The sequence below is a fragment of the Ranitomeya variabilis genome, chromosome 7 (genome assembly GCF_051348905.1).
Source record: "Ranitomeya variabilis isolate aRanVar5 chromosome 7, aRanVar5.hap1, whole genome shotgun sequence".
NCBI classification, from domain to species: domain Eukaryota; kingdom Metazoa; phylum Chordata; class Amphibia; order Anura; family Dendrobatidae; genus Ranitomeya; species Ranitomeya variabilis.
In genome coordinates, this window is record NC_135238.1 from 90760636 (window position 1) to 90785520 (window position 24885).

Here is a 24885-nt window from a genome sequence, read left to right on the forward strand (position 1 = left end):
AGAGCCTCTGCTGCACGCCATGCTGACCGCCGGCGCCTGGGGGTATCGGAAGTGCCGCCGCAGGCTCCATATCGTCTGTTCCTGTCGGTGGCCGCCGCCACCATCCCCCCAGGGCCCCAGACCGGCGGTAATTTACCAGGTAGCCGCCGCTACCTATTACCGGTCGTGTGATAAAAGGGAAGAGGCAGACCGGATTCCTCTTCACTGCCTCTTCCCTGCACCTACTCAGGGCCTGCCGACCCCGGATTGTGCCCTCGGGGACGAAGATCCACCTTGACCGCGGCAGGGCCCCCCGCTGCTTGAATCAGGTCACATGGTCCCCGGTATCCCGCGATGCAGGTATGTTTACCTGTAGGTTCCCCGTCAGGGACAGGAAACTGAACTGAGGTGGAAGAGAGGTCCCGCCTTTTTAACCTGTGGGTTTCCTGTCCCTGAGGGCGGATCCCTCTCCCCGTGGTGCAGTCATGGGGGTAAGAGAAAAAAAAAAATGCATAGGCAGAAACAGAAAAGCATGCACAAGCAAAACCTACAAACCTGACTCCGTTACACCAATTTTATCAAGAGAAATGGGTTAAAATTCCAGTAACTTACTGTGAAAAACTTGTGGATGGCCAGCTGAAAAATGTAATACCTAGAAATCCCTATTCATAAAATAATGATAAAAAAAAGAAGCTTACTCAATTTTTTTTATTAAATCTTTATTTGTACACAATTTTATACATACAGACATTTAAAAACATACAAGCTGCACACAAGAGATTAAAATACATAAAATAAATCAAAGAGGAGCAATAAAATTACAGACATGTTCTAACACACAAGTAACAATGTTTTCTGATATGTTGTGAACACAAAAACAGCAATTGAGAAACTTATGACAGGGTATGAGTAGTAAACACTACAGCCCCGATGTATCAAAGTGTTTTCACCAGAAACCGGTCATAAAAAACACTGACGAGTTGCAACATTTTTGCGACTTTTGGCGTCTTCACACCAGTTAAACCCAGGTCTGCCAAAATGGATAGAGCTGGGGCAGGATGGGGGCATTAAGCCATAGCTCATCTAATTTATGGCCAGCTGCAGCATACCTTACAACAGATAACTTACTCCAGTCTCTGACTGAAGTAAGATTAGTGGTGAGGCACATGCCACGTTTCAGAGGAGCATGATTTATTAACAGAAATATGCCCCTTTATGAATCAGTAGCGTCTGACTTCAAATTGTCCCCTCATTAAAACCAGCGTGAACAGCGACAGTCTTGATGACTCCGGACCCTTGACTTTTACAGTATTATTTGTTTCAGACATTAATAATTCTCAACCCAACTGTAACTGATAGGAAAATAGGCTTACAAAAATTAAATGGAAATGGGTAAACAAAAATACTTCTAAGTGTTCTAAAAAAAAATTAAATAAAAAAAAAATAAAATCACAAAACTGCTCCAATTAGGGATGAAATCTATCTATCTGAACACATACTTGCACAGACCCTCCCAAAAAAGGAATAGAAAAATACATTATATTAGACATAACAGATGTCCGTACAACCAAATGAATTAGTGTAAAGCGAAATATGTAAAGATATTTGACACTGGATTCACACTAAAATAAACTTTTTCCTTCAGATATGGAATTAGAAAATGTATATTTCTAATGTGGAAAAAAAATAAGAAAAAGGGAAAATATGGTGGTAGGTATAACGAATAATAACCCATCAAATGTGGGATTAGAAAGACTCAAACGATACACAATATAGTGGTTAATGTAAGGAACGGAATTAGAAGGCAATAATATTGTATGATGGATGCAAGCCAATATATAGTGACAAAGAGGGAAGGTTTTCTGACCCAAATTCAAGCAAAAATAATTATTTGGTCTATAAAATAGTTTTTATTGTGCAAAAGTGCCAAAACATAAAAAAAGATATAAACAGCCTTATCAATTTTACCACACACGGAACAGCATAACCCCCCCTCCCCCCCCCCCCCAAAAAAAAAAAAAAATTATGAATTGCTGGTTTGTTTATTCCGCCTCGAAAAATTGAAATAGAAAGCAATCGAAAAATGTCACGTGCCCGAAAATGGTACCATGGTACAAATGTCAACTCGTCCTGCAAAAAACAAGACCTCACGTGACTCTTGTGGGCCAAAATATGGAAAAATTAGAGCTCTCAAAATATGGTGATGCAAAAACAATTTTTTTTGCAATAAAGCGTCTAAGTGTGTGGCAGCAGCCAAACAAAAAAACCCGATATAAATCTGGTATCACTGTAATCGCACCAACATAAAGAATAAAGTTGACTTTTACCACACAAGGAACCCCGTAAAAAATAAATAAGGCTACATTCACACTAGCGTTTACCTGATCTGCGGCAGGCTGCGGACTTCCTCCGTGAAGCCACGCCCTCGGCCGCACCTCCGCAGCTAGCTCCGCCTACTTCTGCATGCGGCCCGCATGCGACCTCCGTACCTGTCTTTAACATTAGGTACGCAGGTCGTGCCGCTGTATGCGGATGCTGCCGCATGCGTCGTTTTGACGATGCGGCGACCAGCGTAGGACGCAGCCTGTAGCATTTTTTTTTTTCGCATCGTCAAAACGACGCATGCGGCAGCATCCGCATACAGCCGCACGACCTGCGTACCTACTGTTAAAGATAGATACGGAGGTCGCATGCGGGCCGCATGCAGAAGTAGGCGGAGCTAGCGGTGGAGGTGCGGCCGAGGGCGGGGCTTCACGGAGGAAGTCCGCAGCCTGCCGCAGATAAGGTAAACGCTAGTGTGAAAGTAGCCTAAAACCAATTCTTCACCTGCTGATGTTTTCATTCTACCTCCCAAAGATCGCAGTAAGGCTCGGCACACATTTATCCTGCGCTCTGTGCTTGCATCGGGGTTTCCGTATACACCTCTGAAATACGTGATTCAAGCAACCTCTGGCAGAAGATTCTCTATAATGAGGCAGATGGAGGCACTGTGGATGCCGTCTGACCTGTGATCCGACGGTTTCCGTCTTTTTAGGATTGCATAAAAGTGCCGTCGGCCACAGTTTTGTGCCCTCCTGAAAAAGAAGGACACAGCTGAACAGAGGCCAGACGCAGTCCAGAGTAACTCTGCTGCCTCATTATAGTGAATGGATGCCTCGGTGATACATCCGAATCACGTCACTCAGAGATTTAGATGGAAGCCCCAAAGTAAATGGTCAGAGTAGAGCGACAGATAAATGTGATCCCAAATGTTATGTAAAATGTTCCCTATAAAAGCTTCAACTCAGTCCACAAAAAAAGCAAGTACCCACTCAGGTCTGTCATCTGTTAACGGAAATATAGGGGGCTACCACATTACTGGTAGCACAAAGGCTTTGGAAAAGCAAAATGGCTCCTCACCCTCCAAAAGAAATTCAGCAAATTCTGAGCCCCCAAATCCAAATGCGCCCTCCTGAGTAGAGTTGAGTGCATTTTTCAAAATTCAGCTCCGATTATGATCGGCGGCAAATATTGTTTTTGCAATATTCGCCGAACATCACTGGATTCAACGCGAGTTGAAATGAACCAATCATCAAACAAAAATGCAGCACGAATCGGGTACCAATATAGCACAAATGTGTCAAATTAAGATTCTGCGACCGATTCCAAACATATTCGCTCAACTCTACTTCTGAGCCTCAGAGTGTACCTAAACCAAATATAGCATCGGCGTTTGGCATTTCTGAAGCAATGAGAGCTTGCCTAACTTACGGGTGCATGTCTGCAATAGCCCAGGCAGGTCTTAACGTATTGGTCACTGCAACGTACTGGTCACTAAAGCGTGCTGGTCACTACAACGGCAGTTTTCAATTTTCACTCGCCTACATTGATTGCGGCTTGTTTCTGGAAAATACCCATGGAGTCAAAATCGTCACTACCCTTTGGGAATTTATTTCCAAAATGGGGCCACAAGAGGAGATTCTGCTCTTCTAGCAATTAAGAGCTCTGTGTATGGAGTCCGCAAACTGTGCTAAGAAAATCTGCGCTCCAGGAGTCAAATAGCGCTCCGTTACTCCCGAATCTCGCCGTACGGCCAAGTAGTACTATACAGCCACAAATGGGGTATTGCCACATTCAGTAGAAATTGTGGGACAAATTAATTAAGGTGCCATTTTTACCCACTTATTGTAAAATCTACGGCTAAAACAAAATTTCGGTGGTAAAAATGTAGTTATTTTTTCTTCACTGCCGAATGGAATAAATCCTGTGGTGTCAATGTGATCACTGCACCCCTAGATGAACTCACTGAGTGGTGTATTATGTAAAATGGGGTCACTTATGGGGCGGGGGGGGGGGGGGGGGTCTGCTGTTCTGGCACCTCATGGGCTCTCCCAGTGGGTCATGGCACCTGCAAATCATAACGGAAAATCTGGCCCTTCTTGCCTTCTGAGCTTTGCACTGTGCCGGAAAAATATTTCCTGACTACATGTAGGTTATTAGCACACTCAGTTAAAAATGGACCTCAGTTTGTTGTGTAAAAAAAAAAAAAATCCTATTAGCCCTTAGAAAAATTAAAAGCTTGGGGCTCAAACAACATTTTAATGATAAAAATGTAATTTATTCTTTCTTCACCACTCTGTGGTATCAAATTCTGTGTCACACCTGTGGTGTTAAAGGGAATCTGTCACCCCAAAATTTGCCTATAAGCTAAGGCCACCGGCATTGGGGGCTTATCTACAGCGTTCTATAATATGTAAATATAAATAAATATATATATTTATTTTTGGATGTCATACGGACCATCAGTATAACATCCGATTTTTACAGATGTATTACAATTCTATAGGATGGGAAACTGTAAATGGTCCTGTAAAAGATTAATAGCTGCTGAATAACAAAACAGATGGCATATGGAGAACAGACAGATGACGAGTGAGAATAAAATCGTCCCACTCCTGGATCGTTACATTATTCTGTAGTTAATTCATTTTATATTAATTCCCCTGTGCACAGTGATGCCCAATGTGTGACACCAGGACAGTGCTAAAAGTAGCTTGCACAACGCCTGGAGGTGACTAATGTGGGCTGACAGTGACATGACATTCTCACTCGCTGTCACAGTACGGGGTGGGCCTTTCATGGCTCCAGTATTACGGGAATTGCCAGCTGAGCTCTCCAGCAGCTCCGTGACCCTCCGGTCATTGCTATTTTGCAACAGGACAGACAAGGACCTGCTGAGAGAGTTGGCAAAATTGTAAAAAGTTTTTTATTTTTTTTATTTTAAACAAGCCTTACTTTTTTTCTCCCTCTGAAACCTAATAAGGGCGAGGACTTGGATATTAGCACAAATACCTGTCCTGTGCAATTAACCTGCCTTTAATGTTTTTCTGTAAAAACAGGTTTATCTGTATGCAGGAGGCAGAGATGGCCGGATTTGCTGAATCCATCTTTATGCAGATCACATATAATAGTGATTTAATGCATGTCGGCCATGAGGTGGGAGAGCAGTGCTCTGCTCACAGGATTGCTGTAAGGACACAGATTAGATATTCTCTACATCAGTGTTCCCCAACTCTAGTCCTCAAGAGCCACCAACAGGTCGTGTTTTCAGGATTTCCTTAGAATGGCACAGGTGATGGAATTGTTGCCTGTCTAGATAATGGAATTCTCACCTGGGCAATACTAAGGAAATCCTGAAAACATGACCCGTTGGTGGCTCTTGAGGACCGAACTTGGGGAACACTGCTCTACATGTTCCTCTCCCCATCTGACTGTTGGAAGCCCATGAGGCCACAAACAGGTAACAGGTTTCCCTGGCAGCAGCCCAAATGAAGAAAGTTGGCCTCCAGCATTGGGCTCCATTTCAGGCCCTATAGGTCACTACATCAGTTCAGGAGAGTTGGGAGGTCACAAACCCCTTTTTGATGGCGCCACACACTGCGGATGCCGGCTGTGTAAAACAGCCATCCATTTAAGTAGCACTTTTCTATTTAAATATTTCAGCTGCTACATGGATTCTGGATCAGGGTTTCTTTTTCTTCTGTGCCCCTCCACTAAAAAGTCTTCCATTAATAACGAGTAGCAATATTTTATATTCTTTTCATAAAAAGAAGATTATGAAAGTGATATTTCAGGAAACTTATTGCCACAAAGACCCCCAGGTCTTGCGGTAAATACTAACTGACCAAAATATAATATATCAACATGTATTTCCACACACCTGTCGCATGTAAACTTTGGCTCTAGGACCCCACAGACCCTAAACTCATTTTGCTGATTGCTAAAATAAAAAGACTTGATGTCTCTGAAGCCGGTGGACTTGTGGAGAGCTCTTCACCTGGGTGTGTCAGGGATTATAGGGGTTATCATTCCTTAGCCCACAACAGTCACTCTACACTAGACCTCCCCTATCTCAAATGATCTGTTGAGATAGCAATACTGGCTGCTCCATAGATGGTTTTCTTTGGTCAGATCGTTCTCCAGTGTATGGAGTACTTTGGGTCTGGTGGACTGGGAGACTTAATGACCAGCTCTGAAAAAGAGGAGTTGTACTTGGTGGATGTCCAGGAATTCATCTTGCCCTTTCTATGGGCCAGACACTGATCGGCTTGAGAATCTGCCTCCAGAGCATATTTTAAATAAAGGGATCATTACCAATGTGACATATAATGACTGACAGTCTGCTCTCCTGAGTTACATGTCTCACACTGGTAATGCCCCCAATTTTCTTAACATAATATCTGGAGTCAGATTCAACTCTGGCCCATATATCTTAACAGCCCAGTTACATATTAAGAAAAACATGAATTTCTCTAGAATATCAAGGTATCATTTTATTCAACTTTCTATGGCCTGCACGCCCATATAGACGGCTGAAGACAGGTGATTCTGCTGACAGATTCCCTTTAACATACATGTACCAAAAACTGCACAATGTTTAAAGGAAAAAGCAGCCAATAAGAAGATGTGTAACTAATGAGTTATCATGCATATTCATTAGGCATTGATTAAAAGAGGTTGTCCACTTATGGACAACCACTTTTTAAATGCTATTGTTTTCTAGATGCAATAGAAACAGTCACCTCTTAGATCTTCTCTGTTCCAGCAATGTCAGTGCTGTCTCTCGGCCGGTGGTAACGTGACATCATAATGTCAAGTGACAGTTTTAGCCAATCAGTGGTTGAGGATTGGCTGCAGTCTTTATACTTTCTTCAGATGTAACGGTTACAACATCTGCTGCATGGCTGTAAAGCTCATGTGTACTAAGGATGTCACCGCCAGGAGAAACAGCGCCGATATCACCCATCTGGGAGCCATGTATATGTAAAAATGCACCCAATTTATTAAGCTTGCCAATGCTGATGGATACATTAACTTTTTGGCAATGAGCTGGATACTTTAGATCCATTATTATATACAGTCATTAGCTGTATAATGTGGAACTACTGAGGGGGCATATTCAGTTTGGGGTACAAGAATTGGCAAGTATACTAATTAAAAGTAATCTGTCACCCCCTTGGACATATGTAACCTATTAATATGGGCATACAAGCTATAGAATGGTTAAAATAGTCATACCTGTATGCCTATATCTGCGGTCTTGTTGTGGAGAAATCCTCTTTTTTTTTAATGGTAATGAGCCATTAAGTGGGGAGAGCACCATATCATTGCCCATGCCGGAAGTCACTGGAGAAGAGGCAGCAATTCCCTTAAATGGGCGGAAACATCAAGAGTAATCGCAACATTGCAGGGCGCAGGATTCCAGGGCCACCACTACATGTCACAGGGCACTATGATGCTGATAGGATGGTGCTGGTATGCTAATGAAGACCGGAGGAAGAGATTTCTTCCACACAAGAAATGCCCAAGAGCCTGGAAGAACTCATTACCATAAACGAATACGAGAATTTCTCCACAAGACTGCAGATATGGGCATACAGGAATGACCATTTTAACCATTCTATGACCTGTATGACCATATTAATAGGTTACTTACGCCCAAGGGGGTGACAGATTCCTTTTAAATCTTTATTTACTATACCGAACAATGATGATGATGATGACTGCTAATTCTCATCTTGGGCTCCAAGTTTCAACAGAATATCTCAGTCTTCTTTCTGCACATGCCACGGTTATTTTTTGGGAGTTTGTAATGTGTCTTACTTGTGTCTGCACACGACGCACAGAAGATCTCGGACTGAGAATATTAAGAGAAACGGTCCAAACAAACGTAACAAGAACTTACCAAGTTGTGAATGACATTAGTCAAAGTCCAAGCAACGGGAACACTAAAGAAGGGAATGCTGAGGAGGACGATGTGCAGCATACCGACTCCCAGGGCGTAGGTCAGCCACATTCCACGACTATTCATTACCCTCGTATTTGGGTTCACCTCACTGTGCGCTACACCCACATTCATTTTTGCTCTGTAAAAAAGGGGAGTTAAAAGAAAAATCGGTAAATGGTCATATTTTGTTATATAGGCACAATCATGCTATAATTGAAGATTTAGATTACTCAAATTTTCAAAAAGGATTATAGAGACATTTTGACAGTTTTTTTAAAGGAAACCTGTCACCCCCAAAATTAAAGGTGAGCTAAGCCCACCAGCATCAGGGGCTTATCTACAGCATTCTGTACTGTATCCTGAAAGATAAGAAAAAGAGGTTAGATTATACTCACCCAGGGGCGGTCCCGGTCCGGTTCTGGTCCGATGGGCGTCGCGGTCCGGTCCCTCCCATCTTCTTACGATGAAGTCCTCTTCTTATCTTCACGCTGCGGCTCTAGCGCAGGCGTACTTTGTCTGCCCTGTTGAGGGCAGAGCAAAGAACTACAGTGCGCAGGCGCCGGGAAAGGTCAGAGAGGCCCAGCACCTGCGCACTGCAGTACTTTGCTCTGCCCTCAACAGGGCAAAGTACGCCTGCGCCGGAGCATTTCAGAATGCTGTAGATAAGCCCCTGATGCTGGTGGGCTTAGCTCACCTTCGATTTTGGGGGCGACAAGTTCCCTTTAAGTACTCCAATCTCATCAGATCTAGGGCCTATTTCATAATGCATGCAGTTTGTGTTCTGAAATCTGATTACAGATCACTTTCTAATTTCTGTATAGAAACCATCTTGTTCTCTTTATAAGGCCGGGTTCAGATGTGAATTTTTCATGGCCCATATACAGACTGTAATGCACGAACTGACTTCAGGTCTCCGGACCCAAATGTACAGCCTCAAAGGACACAAATGAGGCTGTAAGCAGAGCTGGAGACGCCCCCCGGGAGCAGAGCTGGAGACGCCCCACCTCCCTGGAGCAGCGCTGGAGACGCCTCCCCCCAGCCCAGGAGAAGCGCTGGAGACGCGCCCCCCCCCCCCCCCCCCCCCCCCGGGAGTTGCGCTGGAGACGCCCCTCAGGATCTGGGGAGGGGGCATTAAAGCACAATTTATTTTCTTAACTGCGTCTGGGGCCAAGAGCTTTCTGAAAATGCAAAGAGGCTATACCCAGACAACGAGGGCATATCCCAATTTACTTTTAGGAGTTAAAAAATAACTATGCACGCTTGCTTGTCTAGTTTGGTGAATTCCTGTAGAATCTCATGAGACCAGGGCATGCCACAGCTGCGATCCCACTGAAGTAGATTGGGCCCTGTTCTTGGGACGACTGCAGGCCTCACAGGCGAGATCGACATTAGACATTTATGGCATACTAGATGGTGGCCCGATTCTAACGCATCGGGTATTCTAGAATATGTATGTATGTATGTATGTATGTATGTATGTATGTATGTATGTATGTATGTATGTATGTATGTATGTATGTATATAGCAGCCACATAGTATATAGCACAGGCCACGTAGTATATAGGAGGCATGTAGTATATAGCAGACAAATAGTACGTGGCCTGTGCTTTATACTATGTGGCTGCTATATACATACTCTAGAATACCCGATGCGTTAATACAGGCCACGCAGTACATAACACAGCCCACGTACTATATAGCACAGCCCACGCAGTATATAGCAGCCACGCAGTATATAACACAGGGCACGTAGAATAGAGCACAGCCCACGCAGTATATAACACAGCCCACGCAGTATATAGCACAGCCCCCGCAGTATATCATACAGCCCACGTAGTATATAACACAGCCCACGCAGTATATAGTATAGCCCCGCAGTATATCACACAGCCCACGTAGTATATAACACAGCCCACGCAGTATATAGTATAGCCCCGCAGTATATCACACAGCCCATGTAGTATATAACACTTCCCACGTAGTATATAGCACAGCCCCCACAGTATATCACACAGCCCCCGCAGTATATCACACAGCCCCCGCAGTATATCACACAGCCCCCGCAGTATATCACACAGCCCACGTAGTATATAACACAGCCCACGTAGTATATAACACAGCCCACGTAGTATATAACACAGCCCACGTAGTATATAGCACAGCCCCCGTAGTATATAACACAGCCCACGTAGTATATAACACTTCCCACGTAGTATATAGCACAGCCCCCACAGTATATCACACAGCCCCCGCAGTATATCACACAGCCCCCGCAGTATATCACACAGCCCCCGCAGTATATCACACAGCCCCCGCAGTATATCACACAGCCCATGTAGTATATAGCAGAGCCCCCGCAGTATATCACACAGCCCCCGCAGTATATCACACTGCCCATATAGTATATAGCAGAGCCCCCGCAGTATATCACACAGCCCACGCAGTATATAACACAGCCCACGTAGTATATAACACAGCCCACGTAGTATATAGCACAGCCCCCGTAGTATATCACACAGCCCACGTAGTATATAACACAGCCCACACAGTATATAGTATAGCCCCGCAGTATATCACACAGCCCAAGTAGTATATAACACTTCCCATGTAGTATATAGCACAGCCCCCGCAGTATATCACACAGCCCCCGCAGTATATCACACAGCCCACGTAGTATATAACACTGCCCATGTAGTATATAGCACAGCCCCCGCAGTAAATCACACTGCCCATGTAGTATATAGCACAGCCCCAGCAGTATATCACACAGCCCACGCAGTATTTAGCAGTGTGGGCACCATATCCCTGTTTAAAAAAAATAATTAAAATAAAAAATAGTTCTATACTCACCCACCGGGATCCACCGAAGCTCTGCTGAGCCGCGCGCGGCTGCCGCCATCTTCCGTTCCCAGGATGCATTGCGAAATTACCCAGAAGACTTAGCGGTCTCGCAAGGCCGCCAAGTCTTCTGGGTAATTTCGCAATGCATCTCTGGGAACGGAAGATGGCGGCAGCCGCACGCGGCTCGGCGGACTACGGAGGGTGAGAATAGCAGGTTTTTTTTATTTAAAACTATTGATGCCGCATAGGCAGCATCAATAGTAAAAAGTTGGGGACACACAGGGTTAATAGCAGCGGAAACGGAGTGCGTTACCCGCGGCATAATGCGGTCTGTTACCGCTGCCATTAACCCTGTGTGAGCGCTGACTGGAGGGGACTCGGGAGTATGGAGTGGGCGCCGGGCACTGACTGCGGGGAGTAAGGAGCGTCCATTTTGCCGCCGGACTGTGCCCGTCGCTAATTGGTCGCGGCAAAACGGCCACAACCAATCAGCGACTTGGATTTCCATGACAGACAGAGGCCGCGACCAATGAATATCCGTGACAGACAGACAGACGGAAGTGACCCTTAGACAATTATATAGTAGATTCTGTAGATCGAGATAGTTCTATAGTTAGAATGAGAATGTAAAGACTTGAAGAGTAACGGTTAAGGCTGAGTCACACATAACGATATCGTTAACGATATCGTTGCAACGTCACGCTTTTGGTGACGTAGCAACGATCCCGCTAACGATCTCGTTATGTGTGACAGCGACCAACGATCAGGCCCCTGCTGGGAGATCTTTGGTCGATGGGAATGATCAGGGCCTTTTTTTGGTCGCTGATCACCCGCTGTCATCGCTGGATCGGCGTGTGACGCCGATCCAGCGATGTGTTCACTTGTAACCAGGGTAAATATTGGGTTACTAAGAGCAGGGCCGCGCTTAGTAACCGATATTTACCCTGGTTACCATTGTAAAAGTTAAAAAAAAAAAAAAAAAAAAAAAAAAACAGTACATACTCACATTCTGATGTCTGTCACGTCCCCCGGCGTCCACAGGGTTAAAACTGCTTTCGGCAAGAGCGCTGCTAATATGCACGCGCTGCTGCCGAGAGCTTTCCTGCACTGACTGTGTCAGCGCCGGCCGTAAAGCAGAGCACAGCGGTGACGTCACCGCTGTTACTGCCGGCACTGACACATTCAGTGCACGCCGGTGGGGGACGTGACAGACATCAGAATGTGAGTATGTAGTGTTTTGGTTTTTTTTTACTTTTACAATGGTAACCAGGGTAAATATCGGGTTACTAAGCGCGGCCCTGCACTTAGTATCCCGATGTTTACCCTGGTTACCCGGGTGCTGCAGGGGGACTTCAGCAACATTGAAGACAGTTTCAACGAATGATGCCGATGTCGTTCCCCTGATCGTTGGTCGCTGGAGAGAGCTGTCTGTGTGACAGCTCCCCAGCGACCACACAACGACTTACCAACGATCACGGCCAGGTCGTATCGCTGGTCGTGATCGTTGGTAAGTCGTTTAGTGTAACGGTACCTTTACTTCTATAAATCAGCAATGCGAGCCTAGATCGTAAACTTTGCAATTCTAGTTACTTATGTAATCTGTTACTGAAAATGCTTCTTATCAGATAACACTTTACCCTTCTCTTGCCTCATGCAAGGACTAAGGTGAATTTAGAATAGATGAGGAACCTTGAACAGTGTTCAAAAGAATGCTCATTGTCAATTATTAGCATGTGTAAACATGACAGCAATCACGTAACAGCTCATTCATTGGGTGATTGGATCATTTATTCAGGCAGGAAAAAAAAACAAAAAATGAACACTTATCGGCAGCTCATCACCCCATGTAAACAGGGGAAGCACTGCTGCTTACACAATGTCATACTAACGATTGTGCTATGCCCTTCAGTACTAGTCAGCCTGTACAAACAGGCGGGCAATTGAGTGCACCTCCATATGTATATAGTCTATCAGCACTCGTAAAACGGACGCTCTCAAGTTTAAAAGTTCTCCCCTATCCACAGGACAGGGAATAAATCTAAAATTGCTGGGGGTCTGTCGGCCAGGGCCCCCACCACTGCCGAGAACTGGGGCTCCAACCAGCCTGAACTGAATGTAGCTGAGGTCAATCATGCGCACTACCACGTCATTCATTCTTAATGCGAGCGCTGGGAATTGCTAGGCATTTTGATACATTCATTTCAATGGAGGAAAAACACTGCAAAAAAGCTGAAAAAATTGACAACCTGGAGATTTAAAAGACGTATTGATTGTAAAAATAAAATAAAAAGTAACTAGAAATCTACCATAATTCTTTTTGTGGTACTGTAAAACGCACCATTTACAAAAAAAACCCCCAAAACTCTGCAAATACTTAATGTGTGCTCAAACTCTAAGAAAAATATTTAGAATTAAGAGTCCTCAGTGGTTGATACCTTGCCCCTCAGACCATTAGGGGTCATCACAACAGAACCAGACCCCAATCAGAGGACAATAAAACATTCCTTATCTAAGAACTGGTCCAATATTTATGGACATAACTGCTTATCACTCATGGTAATTCTGCTTCATGTCGCCTGTCTTATCCATGTTTTTTTTTTTTTTTCTTTTTTCTCTGCTATGTTGTGCATAAATACGGTATGTGATTCTTCAGAATTTCTTTTAGTCTTTGCCTAATGAAGAGACCTGTGTAGTCTCGAAAGCTTGCAATTTGTTACCATCTTTTCAGTTAGCCATTAAAAAGGTATCAACCACTGAGGACTCTCAATTCTAAATATTTTTCTATCTACTGAATAACACAATACCAAGATATATATATCTTTCCTGTATCAAACTCTAAAGGTACCGTCACACTCAGCGACGCTGCGGCGATATAGATAACGAGCCGACCTAAACTAGATCGCTGGAGCGTCGCTGTTTAGGTCGCTGTAGAGACGTCAAACACAGCAACTCCAGAACGATGCAGGAGCGATCCAGTGACGTATTGGCGACTCACTTCTCGTTCTCGCTGGTTGTTAGCTCCATTACATCCATTGTTAGCGTCGTTGCTTTTGATGTCAAACATGACGATACACGCCGACTGGGCGACGAAATAAAGTTCTGGACTTCTAGCTCCGACCAGCGATGGCACAGCGGGATCCAGATCGCTGCTGCGTGTCAAACACAACGAGATCGCTATCCAGGACGCTGCAACGTCACGGATTGTTGTCGTTCTCTTTGCAAAGTTGCCGAGTGTGACGGTACCTTTAGATGCTGTGTTATTTGCACAGTAGCTGTACAGGGAGGAGAGGAGGGCATGTTCTTTTCTCCTCTGCTTGATGCTTGCTGTCTACGATTGGTCAACAGAAGTACACACCCATAGAGAAAAAACTCTGGTCTTGCTCTCTTGGACTTCATATAAATGCAGGGTCCCACCAGCTCACAGCAGGGTCAGAGCCACAGCAGGAGCGTCCATGGTGTGCAGGGTCCCGTCACCTAACAGCAGGGTCAGCGCTACAGCAGGAGCGTCCATGGTGTGCAGAGTCCCGTCACCTCACAGCAGGATCAGAGCCACAGCAGGAGCGTCCATGGTGTGCAGGGTCCCATCACCTCACAGCCGAGTTAGCAACCCAGCAGAAGTGTCCATGGTGTGCAGGGTCCCATCACCTCACAGCAGGATCAGCGCCACAGCAGGAGCGTCCATGGTGTGCAGGGTCCCGTCACCTCACAGCAGGGTCAGCGCCACAGCAGGAGCGACCATGGTGTGCAGGGTCCCATCACCTCACAGCCGAGTTAGCGCCACAGCAGAAGTGTCCATGGTGTGCAGGGTCCCATCACCTCACAGCAGGGTCAGCTATACAGCAGGAGTGTCCATGGTGTGCAAGATCCCGTCACCTCACAGCCGGTCAGCGCCACAGCGGGAGCGTCCCTGGTGTGCAGGAATCCATCACCTCACAGCCGAGGTCAGCACCACAGCAGGAGAGTCAGCGAAGTGCAGGAACCCATCACAGCCGGTCAGTGCTACAGCAGTATCGTCCATGGTGTGCAGGATCCCATCACCTTGCAGCAGGGTCAGCGCCATAACAGCAGCGTCCGTAGAGTACAGGAACCCATAACCTCACAGCCAGTCAGTGCCACAGCAGCAGCGTCCGCAGAGTGCAGGATCCCATCACCTCACAGCTGGTCAGAGCAACAGCGTCCGCAGAGTGCAGGGTCCCATCACCTCACAGCCGGTCAGCGCTACAGCAGGAGCGTCCGCAGGGTGCAGGGTCCCATCACCTCACAGCAGGGTCAGCGCCACAGCAGGAGCGTCCGCAGAGTACAGGAACCCATCACCTCACAGCCGGTCAGCACTACAGCAGGAGCGTCCGCAGGGTGCAGGGTCCCATCACCTCACAGCCGGTCAGCGCTACAGCAGGAGCGTCCGCAGGGTGCAGGGTCCCATCACCTCACAGCCGGTCAGCGCTACAGCAGGAGCGTCCGCAGGGTGCAGGGTCCCATCACCTCACAGCCGGTCAGCGCTACAGCAGGAGCGTCCGCAGGGTGCAGGGTCCCATCACCTCACAGCCGGTCAGCGCTACAGCAGGAGCGTCCGCAGGGTGCAGGGTCCCATCACCTCACAGCCGGTCAGCGCTACAGCAGGAGCGTCCGCAGGGTGCAGGGTCCCATCACCTCACAGCCGGTCAGCGCTACAGCAGGAGCGTCCGCAGGGTGCAGGGTCCCATCACCTCACAGCCGGTCAGCGCTACAGCAGGAGCGTCCGCAGGGTGCAGGGTCCCATCACCTCACAGCCGGACAGCGCTACAGAAATGGCCTCGGTGACTCTGTAGCCGGTGAGGAGAGACACAGGGAACGTTGTAGCTGCTGACAGGGTTAGGGAAAGGCCCGGTGTCCGGGGACGAGGAGCTGTCTCGTGAGTCTCCACTCTGCGTGCGCAACAGAAACTTCCCGGGGACGTTACTGTGACCTGCAGGAATACACGAGGCCACGACACTCACGTCCACCCACAGGACGTGCAGCTCGGGATAAACACCAGCTGTTTGCACCAGTTGATTACGCAGTGACTGCAATGCTCCTGTCCCCACGAAATTTAACCCCTACACTCCCACAGCAGTCAGCCACACAGCTTTGGCCATTTTGTGATCAGCACGACGCACGTTACCTATGTCCTTACCGACTGTGATCTGCACCGCTCTGTGTGGCGCCGGTGACCGGCTCGTCTGGTGATCAACACCAGGTTCTGGCGAGGCTGGAACCAGAATATCCCTCACAGAGGTTCTAGAACATTGGCCACTATTCCCTTGGAACGCACAGAACGGAAGTAGCGACGCGTCTGATTGACGCAGGGTGCATCCACTGGGACTGCGGGGACGTCCGAGTGACGTCATTGGGGCGGGTCTTCCGCTCTCGTGTTACAGACCTTAGTGGATGGATGGGAAAGTTGCACTGTGTTTGGCGAGGACAGTACAAAAGGTACATGTGACTGTGAGCCGCGGCAGACAGCTGTGCACACTGAGCGTTATGTGAGAGGCAGGAGGCGCGCCAGCTGCTTATTACCAGTGCTGCCAATTGGAGCTGCCCCCTGCTGGGCTGTACATGACTGTACCTGGGAGCTGCCCCCTGCTGTGCTGTACATGACTGTACCCGGGAGCTGCCCCCTGCTGGGCTGTACATGACTGTACCCGGGAGCTGCCCCCTGCTGGGCTGTACATGACTGTACCCGGGAGCTGCCCCCTGCTGGGCTGTACATGACTGTACCCGGGAGCTGCCCCCTGCTGGGCTGTACATGACTGTATCTGGGAGCTGCCCCCTGCTGTGCTGTACATGACTGTATCTGGGAGCTGCCCCCTGCTGTGCTGTACATGTCTGTACCTGGGAGCTGCCCCCTGCTGTGCTGTACATGACTGTATCTGGGAGCTGCCCCCTGCTGTGCCGTACATGTCTGTACCCGAGTGCTGCCCCCTGCTGGGCTGTACATGTCTGTACCTGGGAGCTGCCCCCTGCTGTGCTGTACATGTCTGTACCCGGGAGCTGCCCCCTGCTGGGCTGTACATGACTGTATCTGGGAGCTGCCCCCTGCTGGGCTGTACATGACTGTACCTGAGAGCTGCCCCCTGCTGTGCTGTACATTACTGTATCTGGGAGCTGCCCCCTGCTGTGCCGTACATGTCTGTATCTGGGAGCTGCCCCCTGCTGTGCTGTACATGTCTGTACCCGAGAGCTGCCCCCTGCTGGGCTGTACATGACTGTACCTGAGAGCTGCCCCCTGCTGGGCTGTACATGACTGTACCTGGGAGCTGCCCCCTGCTGTGCTGTACAGGTCTGTACCTGAGAGCTGCCCCCTGCTGTGCTGTACATGACTGTACCTGAGAGCTGCCCCCTGCTGTGCTGTACATGTCTGTATCTGGGAGCTGCCCCCTGCTGGGCTGTACATGACTGTACCTGAGAGCTGCCCCCTGCTGTGCTGTACATGTCTGTACCTGGGAGCTGCCCCCTGCTGTGCCGTACAGGTCTGTACCTGAGAGCTGCCCCCTGCTGTGCCGTACAGGTCTGTACCTGGGAGCTGCCCCCTGCTGTGCTGTACATGACTGTACCTGAGAGCTGCCCCCTGCTGTGCTGTACATGACTGTACCCGGGAGCTGCCCCCTGCTGGGCTGTACATTACTGTACCCGGGAGCTGCCCCCTGCTGTGCTGTACATGACTGTACCCGGGAGCTGCCCCCTGCTGGGCTGTACATGACTGTACCCAGGAGCTGCCCCCTGCTGTGCTGTACATGACTGTACCCGGGAGCTGCCCCCTGCTGGGCCGTACATGTCTGTACCTGAGAGCTGCCCCCTGCTGGGCTGTACATGACTGTACCCAGGAGCTGCCCCCTGCTGTGCTGTACATGACTGTACCCGGGAGCTGCCCCCTGCTGGGCCGTACATGTCTGTACCTGAGAGCTGCCCCCTGCTGTGCTGTACATGACTGTATCTGGGAGCTGCCCCCTGCTGGGCTGTACATGACTGTACCCGGGAGCTGCCCCCTGCTGTGCTGTACATGACTGTACCCGGGAGCTGCCCCCTGCTGGGCTGTACATGACTGTATCTGGGAGCTGCCCCCTGCTGGGCTGTACATGACTGTACCTAGGAGCTGCCCCCTGCTGTGCTGTACATGACTGTATCTGGGAGCTGCCCCCTGCTGTGCCGTACATGTCTGTACCTGGGAGCTGCCCCCTGCTGTGCTGTACATGACTGTATCTGGGAGCTGCCCCCTGCTGTGCCGTACATGTCTGTACCCGAGAGCTGCCCCCTGCTGGGCTGTACATGTCTGTACCTGGGAGCTGCCCCCTGCTGTGCTGTACATGACTGTACCTGAGAGCTGCCCCCTGCTGTGCTGTACATGACTGTACCTGAGAGCTGCCCCCTGCTGTGCTGTACATGACTGTACCTGAGAGCTGCCCCCTGCTGTGCTGTACATGACTGTACCTGAGAGCTGCCCCCTGCTGTGCTGTACATGACTGTACCTGAGAGCTGCCCCCTGCTGTGCTGTACATGTCTGTACCTGAGAGCTGCCCCCTGCTGTGCTGTACATGTCTGTATCTGGGAGCTGCCTCCTGCTGTGCTGTACATGTCTGTATCTGGGAGCTGCCCCCTGCTGGGCTGTACATGACTGTACCTGAGAGCTGCCCCCTGCTGTGCTGTACATGACTGTACCTGAGAGCTGCCCCCTGCTGTGCTGTACATGACTGTACCTGAGAGCTGCCCCCTGCTGTGCTGTACATGTCTGTACCTGAGAGCTGCCCCCTGCTGTGCTGTACATGTCTGTATCTGGGAGCTGCCTCCTGCTGTGCTGTACATGTCTGTATCTGGGAGCTGCCCCCTGCTGGGCTGTACATGACTGTACCTGAGAGCTGCCCCCTGCTGGGCTGTACATGACTGTACCTGAGAGCTGCCCCCTGCTGGGCTGTACATGACTGTACCTGAGAGCTGCCCCCTGCTGTGCTGTACATGACTGTACCTGAGAGCTGCCCCCTGCTGGGCTGTACATGACTGTACCTGAGAGCTGCCCCCTGCTGTGCTGTACATGACTGTACCTGAGAGCTGCCCCCTGCTGTGCTGTACATGACTGTACCTGAGAGCTGCCCCCTGCTGTGCTGTACATGACTGTACCTGAGAGCTGCCCCCTGCTGTGCTGTACATGACTGTACCTGAGAGCTGCCCCCTGCTGGGCTGTACATGACTGTACCTGAGAGCTGCCCCCTGCTGTGCTGTACATGACTGTACCTGAGAGCTGCCCCCTGCTGTGCTGTACATGACTGTACCTGAGAGCTGCCCCCCTGCTGTGCTGTACATGACTGTACCTGAGAGCTGCCCCCCTGCTGTGCTGTACATGACTGTACCTGAGAGCTGCCCCCTGCTGTGCTGTACATGACTGTACCTGAGAGCTGCCCCCTGCTGGGCTGTACATGACTGTACCTGAGAGCTGCCCCCTGCTGGGCTGTACATGACTGTACCTGAGAGCTGCCCCCTGCTGGGCTGTACATGTCTGTACCTGAGAGCTGCCCCCTGCTGTGCTGTACATGTCTGTATCTGGGAGCTGCCTCCTGCTGTGCTGTACATGTCTGTATCTGGGAGCTGCCCCCTGCTGGGCTGTACATGACTGTACCTGAGAGCTGCCCCCTGCTGTGCTGTACATGACTGTACCTGAGAGCTGCCCCCTGCTGGGCTGTACATGACTGTACCTGAGAGCTGCCCCCTGCTGGGCTGTACATGTCTGTACCTGAGAGCTGCCCCCTGCTGTGCTGTACATGTCTGTATCTGGGAGCTGCCTCCTGCTGTGCTGTACATGACTGTACCTGAGAGCTGCCCCCTGCTGTGCTGTACATGACTGTACCTGGGAGCTGCCCCCTGCTGGGCTGTACATGTCTGTATCTGGGAGCTGCCCCCTGCTGTGCTGTACATGACTGTATCTGGGAGCTGCCCCCTGCTGGGCTGTACATGTCTGTATCTGGGAGCTGCCTCCTGCTGTGCTGTACATGTCTGTATCTGGGAGCTGCCCCCTGCTGGGCTGTACATGACTGTACCTGAGAGCTGCCCCCTGCTGTGCTGTACATGACTGTACCTGAGAGCTGCCCCCTGCTGGGCTGTACATGACTGTACCTGAGAGCTGCCCCCTGCTGGGCTGTACATGTCTGTACCTGAGAGCTGCCCCCTGCTGTGCTGTACATGTCTGTATCTGGGAGCTGCCTCCTGCTGTGCTGTACATGACTGTACCTGAGAGCTGCCCCCTGCTGTGCTGTACATGACTGTACCTGAGAGCTGCCCCCTGCTGTGCTGTACATGACTGTACCTGAGAGCTGCCCCCTGCTGTGCTGTACATGACTGTACCTGAGAGCTGCCCCCTGCTGTGCTGTACATGACTGTACCTGAGAGCAGCCCCCTGCTGTGCTGTACATGACTGTACCTGAGAGCAGCCCCCTGCTGTGCTGTACATGACTGTATCTGGGAGCTGCCTCCTGCTGTGCTGTACATGACTGTACCTGAGAGCTGCCCCCTGCTGGGCTGTACATGACTGTACCTGAGAGCTGCCCCCTGCTGGGCCGTACATGACTGTATCTGGGAGCTGCCCCCTGCTGTGCTGTACATGACTGTACCTGAGAGCTGCCCCCTGCTGTGCTGTACATGTCTGTACCCGGGAGCTGCCCCCTGCTGGGCTGTACATGACTGTACCTGAGAGCTGCCCCCTGCTGTGCTCTACATGTCTGTACCTGGGAGCTAGAAAGAAGAAGTCTCGCACTCAACTTAAGTATATTTGCAGATTTTATTTGGTGCTGATGTAGCACTGGGGAAACGTTTCAGCCTCAAATAGGCTTTCGTCAGTCACTATAACATTCAAAAAAACAAATTATAATACAGTGTATAAACAGCCGGGTACATTAAACAAAACAAGGTATATACAATTAATCCAAGGAGCCATTTTAGAATAATGAGAAATCCTATGTCAGAGTATAACCGTATATAATATTCCCGCTCAGAAATAGTGATCAACGGTGGACAAGACATATTTTGGGAGAAACACATACCGTATTGTGTCTTTTTTTGCCGTATAGACACCTATAATTGTATGTATACCGGTCATGCGTGGTGCCTAAATTAACGCAACAAAAGAAAGCAAAAGAGAGCAATGGTGCATGACTATGTGAACCGAAGTGGTATGCAGGGTAATATATTTGGTGGAATAGTGATACTTACACTAAGTCATTGCCTGGTGAGAGCATACAGAGATAATGGAAACAGAACTGCTGAGAAGATTATGTAGCTCTAATGGAGAAGAAAGGGAGGAGGGATATAAATTTATGCCTGTGACTTGGTATGTTATATTCAATGTAAGCATGTTAACCCTTACTGGTATTATACCTCTGATAGGCTGGCCCGGGTAGAGGGAGACATGTGCCGGAGGTGACTGGCTAAAGGATCCGTAGGCTGAGGAAAATATAAATGGAACTAAGTATCATGTACGGATACAGGGTGTAGTGTCCCTGGAGCATGTGGTGTTCACATACCTGTGGAGATGCCGTTGTAGAGACCTGATCCTAGCAGACGCGGTATCCGCCACTTGTCTGGGGATCATGCTACACTCGGCGCTATTTTTATCCCCTGTGTGCGTCTGACCGGAAGTGACGTGGTAAGATGGCGGCCGGACCGGAAATGCATAGCCGTGTATGTCAGAGGGGTGTATGCGTTCCACAGTCGCCGTGGAGATGCGTTCCAACCTATCTGGCAGTGTTAACAATGAGAAAACCGCTCATGTTTGTCTGTAATATAAGTATGTGGCTTAGAGCCTACTTTATGGGTAATTAACTTATAATAATGATAATGGATAAGCTATTCAGTAGTGGCGTCGCCAGGTGGGCGGACCTACATATGTGAGCTATGGGTAACCAGAGGCTATAGGTGTGAGTGTTCTCCAATGGGCTGAATGAGTGAGAGGAGGTAACTGTAAGGAAGGAGGTAAAAGGGACGGTGGTGAAATGCCCTATAATAAGCTCTTACAATTGGTAAGGTGGGATAACACTGGTATAGCATGGTGGAATAGTAACCATGCAGATGGTCATGTACTATATGTGGGTAAAAAGTCTATAACCGTGAATAACCTGTTCGGTACCTTGTATGGACCATGGGTGATACACATTAAACCAACAGGGTGCTTATAAGTGGCACGTACATATACCGAGGTGTCAAATAGGATAGATTTCGACGCGGACCGTGGTGAGAAGTGGCACAGTGAATGGTGCACGATCCAGTGAAGACATGTGCTGTGGCAGTCATCATCAATATAGTCGATTCTATAAAATGAGAAAAAATATATCAGTATATATCAAAACAGGTCATATAAAAAACAATACAATGATCATCCTAATCTATTGGATATTTCCTTAAATGAATGCCGATATCTCATAGTCCCTGTTGAGTCCTTTTGGAGATAGTGTGTCCAAGGAGTGGATCCAGTAGGCCTCACGTTTTTTAAGCATAAGTACTCTGTTACCCCCCCTGCGTTGTATGGGAACATGTTCCAGAGCCTGAAACTGTAATTGTGAAATATTGTGTCCCGACGTATGGAAGTGATGAGGTAATGGTAATAAGAGGTTGCTACACCGTATGGTAGATTTGTGTTTGGATATGCGGTCCCTGATGGGTTGCGTTGTTTCCCCTACGTACAGGAGCCCACAGGGGCACTTAATTACATACACTACGTAGGTTGAACTGCATGTGAAGTATCCTCGGATTTTAAACTCTTTACCGGAGTATGGGTGTCTGACTACGTTCCCTTTCAATACATTGTTACATTGAACGCAGTTTAAGCACGGGAAGGTGCCTTCCCTTGGAGTGCCAAAGAAACTCTGTCTCTTGGTGATTTTTGTACCAATGTCCGCTTTTACTAGATTATCTCTCAAACTAGGAGCCCTTTTGAAACATGGGAGAAATGGTACAAAAATCACCAAGAGACAGATATGAAAATATTGGCATAGGGGGGTGCCATATTGGACCCCATGGCTGTACCAGTTTTCTGTATATAAAATTGATCAGAAAAAAGAAAAAAATTCCGATGTAAAATAAGATGAAGGATCCTCAGACAAAAGTCCACCTGTGAAGTTGAAAAAGGAGTATGCTTGAGAAGAAATTGTTGTACTGCTGCAGTACCTCGATCATGAGCTATGCAGGTGTAAAGGCTATTTACGTCTAAGGTCACTAGAAGACATCCTGAGGGGACAGGACCAATAGATTTTAATTTAGTCAAAAAATCAGATGTAATACATGGTAATAAAGGGGTTAGAATGCGGTCTAAGGTGATAAAGTAGAATTCGTTGACGCCACTATAGGCCGACCTTGTGGATTCCAAAGGTTCTTATGTACCTTAGGAAGAACATAAAAAACGGGAGTGATAGGATATTGATTAATAAGAAATTCACTCAATTTTTTATCAATAGTGCCATTCATGGTGAAATGGTCAACGACCTCTCGTATTTCCTTCGCTATCTCAAATGTAGGATCTCTCTCGATTTTCTCATATGTAATTTCATCAGACAAGAGAGACTGAACTATAGAGACATAATGTACCTTGTCTAATGCCACAATTGAACCCCCTTTGTCTGCTGACTTTATTACAATTTGTTTATTTCCTTTTCATGTCTTAATTGCTTCCTGCTGATATGTAGATAAATTACGCTGTACCCGTAGAGTGCCCCTATGAATATGTTGAAGATTATTCGCTATATCCTTCTGAACCAAAGCAATATAGGTTTCCACAGGGTGATAAGACCGTGGAGGACTAAAACTACTGGGTATATGAAGATTTAGGTCTTTAAGTACAAACTGAGCATCTGGTGGTATAAGACCAGATCCCTGAGATGAAGACACAGTATCAGTACTATCACCTCGTTCTCCTTGAAAATGAGCCTTTAGTCTTAGTGTCCTAAAGAATCGATGTAATTCCTGACCTAAAACGAAGGCATCAAATGAGGGGGTTGGACAGAAGGAAAGTCCCTTCTGTAAAACCTGTAATTCTGCGAGGGAGAGGTTATAGGAGGATAACGATCTGATTGTCCCCACCTGTGAACGCGTGCGTATTCGTGTGTTGTCGAACGGAATGTTTTCTGCGGCTCCTCCTCATCAGCCTCTTGTGGGTTTGCCCCGTCTTTGTTCTAATATAGAATGGGCAGTATGTGGACCATAATCGCTTTCTGATCCTGATGATGCTGAAGTGTCGGTCCGCCGGTAATCGCGTCGTTCCTTGTAATAAGTAGAATCTTGCCATTTGTAAACTTGATTACGGTGGTAGTCTTCGGTATCACGGAAGAATTTCCTCCTCTTCCTCTCTTGTAGCTGTATTCTGAAATCCTCAATGATTTTGTTAGTCTTTTGTAAAGTTTGATCCAATTTATCTGCCGATAAAGTACTTGTTAATTGTTGCTTAATAGAGGTGAATAGAGCTGAAGTTACTCGATGGTTAATACTATAATGTCCATGGAGCATTTATTTAAAATGCCCTCGAATTTTTGACAAAAGTCTGGTTTATCCTGGAATAATGTGGGTCTCAATGAGACAGGAAGACCTCTCGGTATTCGTTTTTACCTTATGATATTCCGCTAAAGTGACATAATGGAGCTCCAAAGCAACCTTCCTCCTTAATTCCCGTTCCAGATCTCTGTTTTTTTCCTCTAAGCACCGCTCTTTTTTTGATATGAGAGTGCAATTGCAACTTTAGTCTATATATTGTACCTGGGAGCTGCCCCTTGCTGGGCCGTACATGACTGTACCTGGGAGCTGCCCCCTGTTG

General features: G+C 48.1%; 2 protein-coding genes across 8 annotated transcripts in view; one reads left to right on the forward strand and one right to left on the reverse strand.

Moving 5' to 3' along the window:
• ORMDL1 (ORMDL sphingolipid biosynthesis regulator 1) overlaps positions 1-16459 on the reverse strand; it is a 55747-nt gene extending 39288 nt beyond the window's left edge. The window contains exons 1-2 of one of the 2 annotated variants that reach the window (XM_077275439.1): positions 16240-16459; positions 8204-8384 (exon numbers count right to left, since the gene is read on the reverse strand). In XM_077275439.1, the coding sequence (XP_077131554.1) occupies positions 8204-8377 (174 nt within the window). In that variant the 5' untranslated portion in view covers positions 8378-8384; positions 16240-16459. Of the gene's footprint in view, positions 1-8203; positions 8385-16227 lie in introns of both variants that reach the window. The other variant, XM_077275440.1, reaches the window with a different exon arrangement.
• PMS1 (PMS1 homolog 1, mismatch repair system component) overlaps positions 16354-24885 on the forward strand; it is a 440797-nt gene continuing 432265 nt past the window's right edge. For 3 of the 6 annotated variants that reach the window (XM_077275414.1, XM_077275416.1, XM_077275418.1), the window contains exon 1: positions 16354-16538. Coding sequence is in view for 3 of the 6 variants with exons in the window: in XM_077275413.1 (XP_077131528.1) it covers positions 16498-16538 (41 nt within the window). In the remaining 3 variants the exon portion in view is untranslated. The remainder of the gene's footprint in view (positions 16539-24885) is intronic. The other 3 variants (XM_077275413.1, XM_077275417.1, XM_077275415.1) reach the window with 3 other exon arrangements.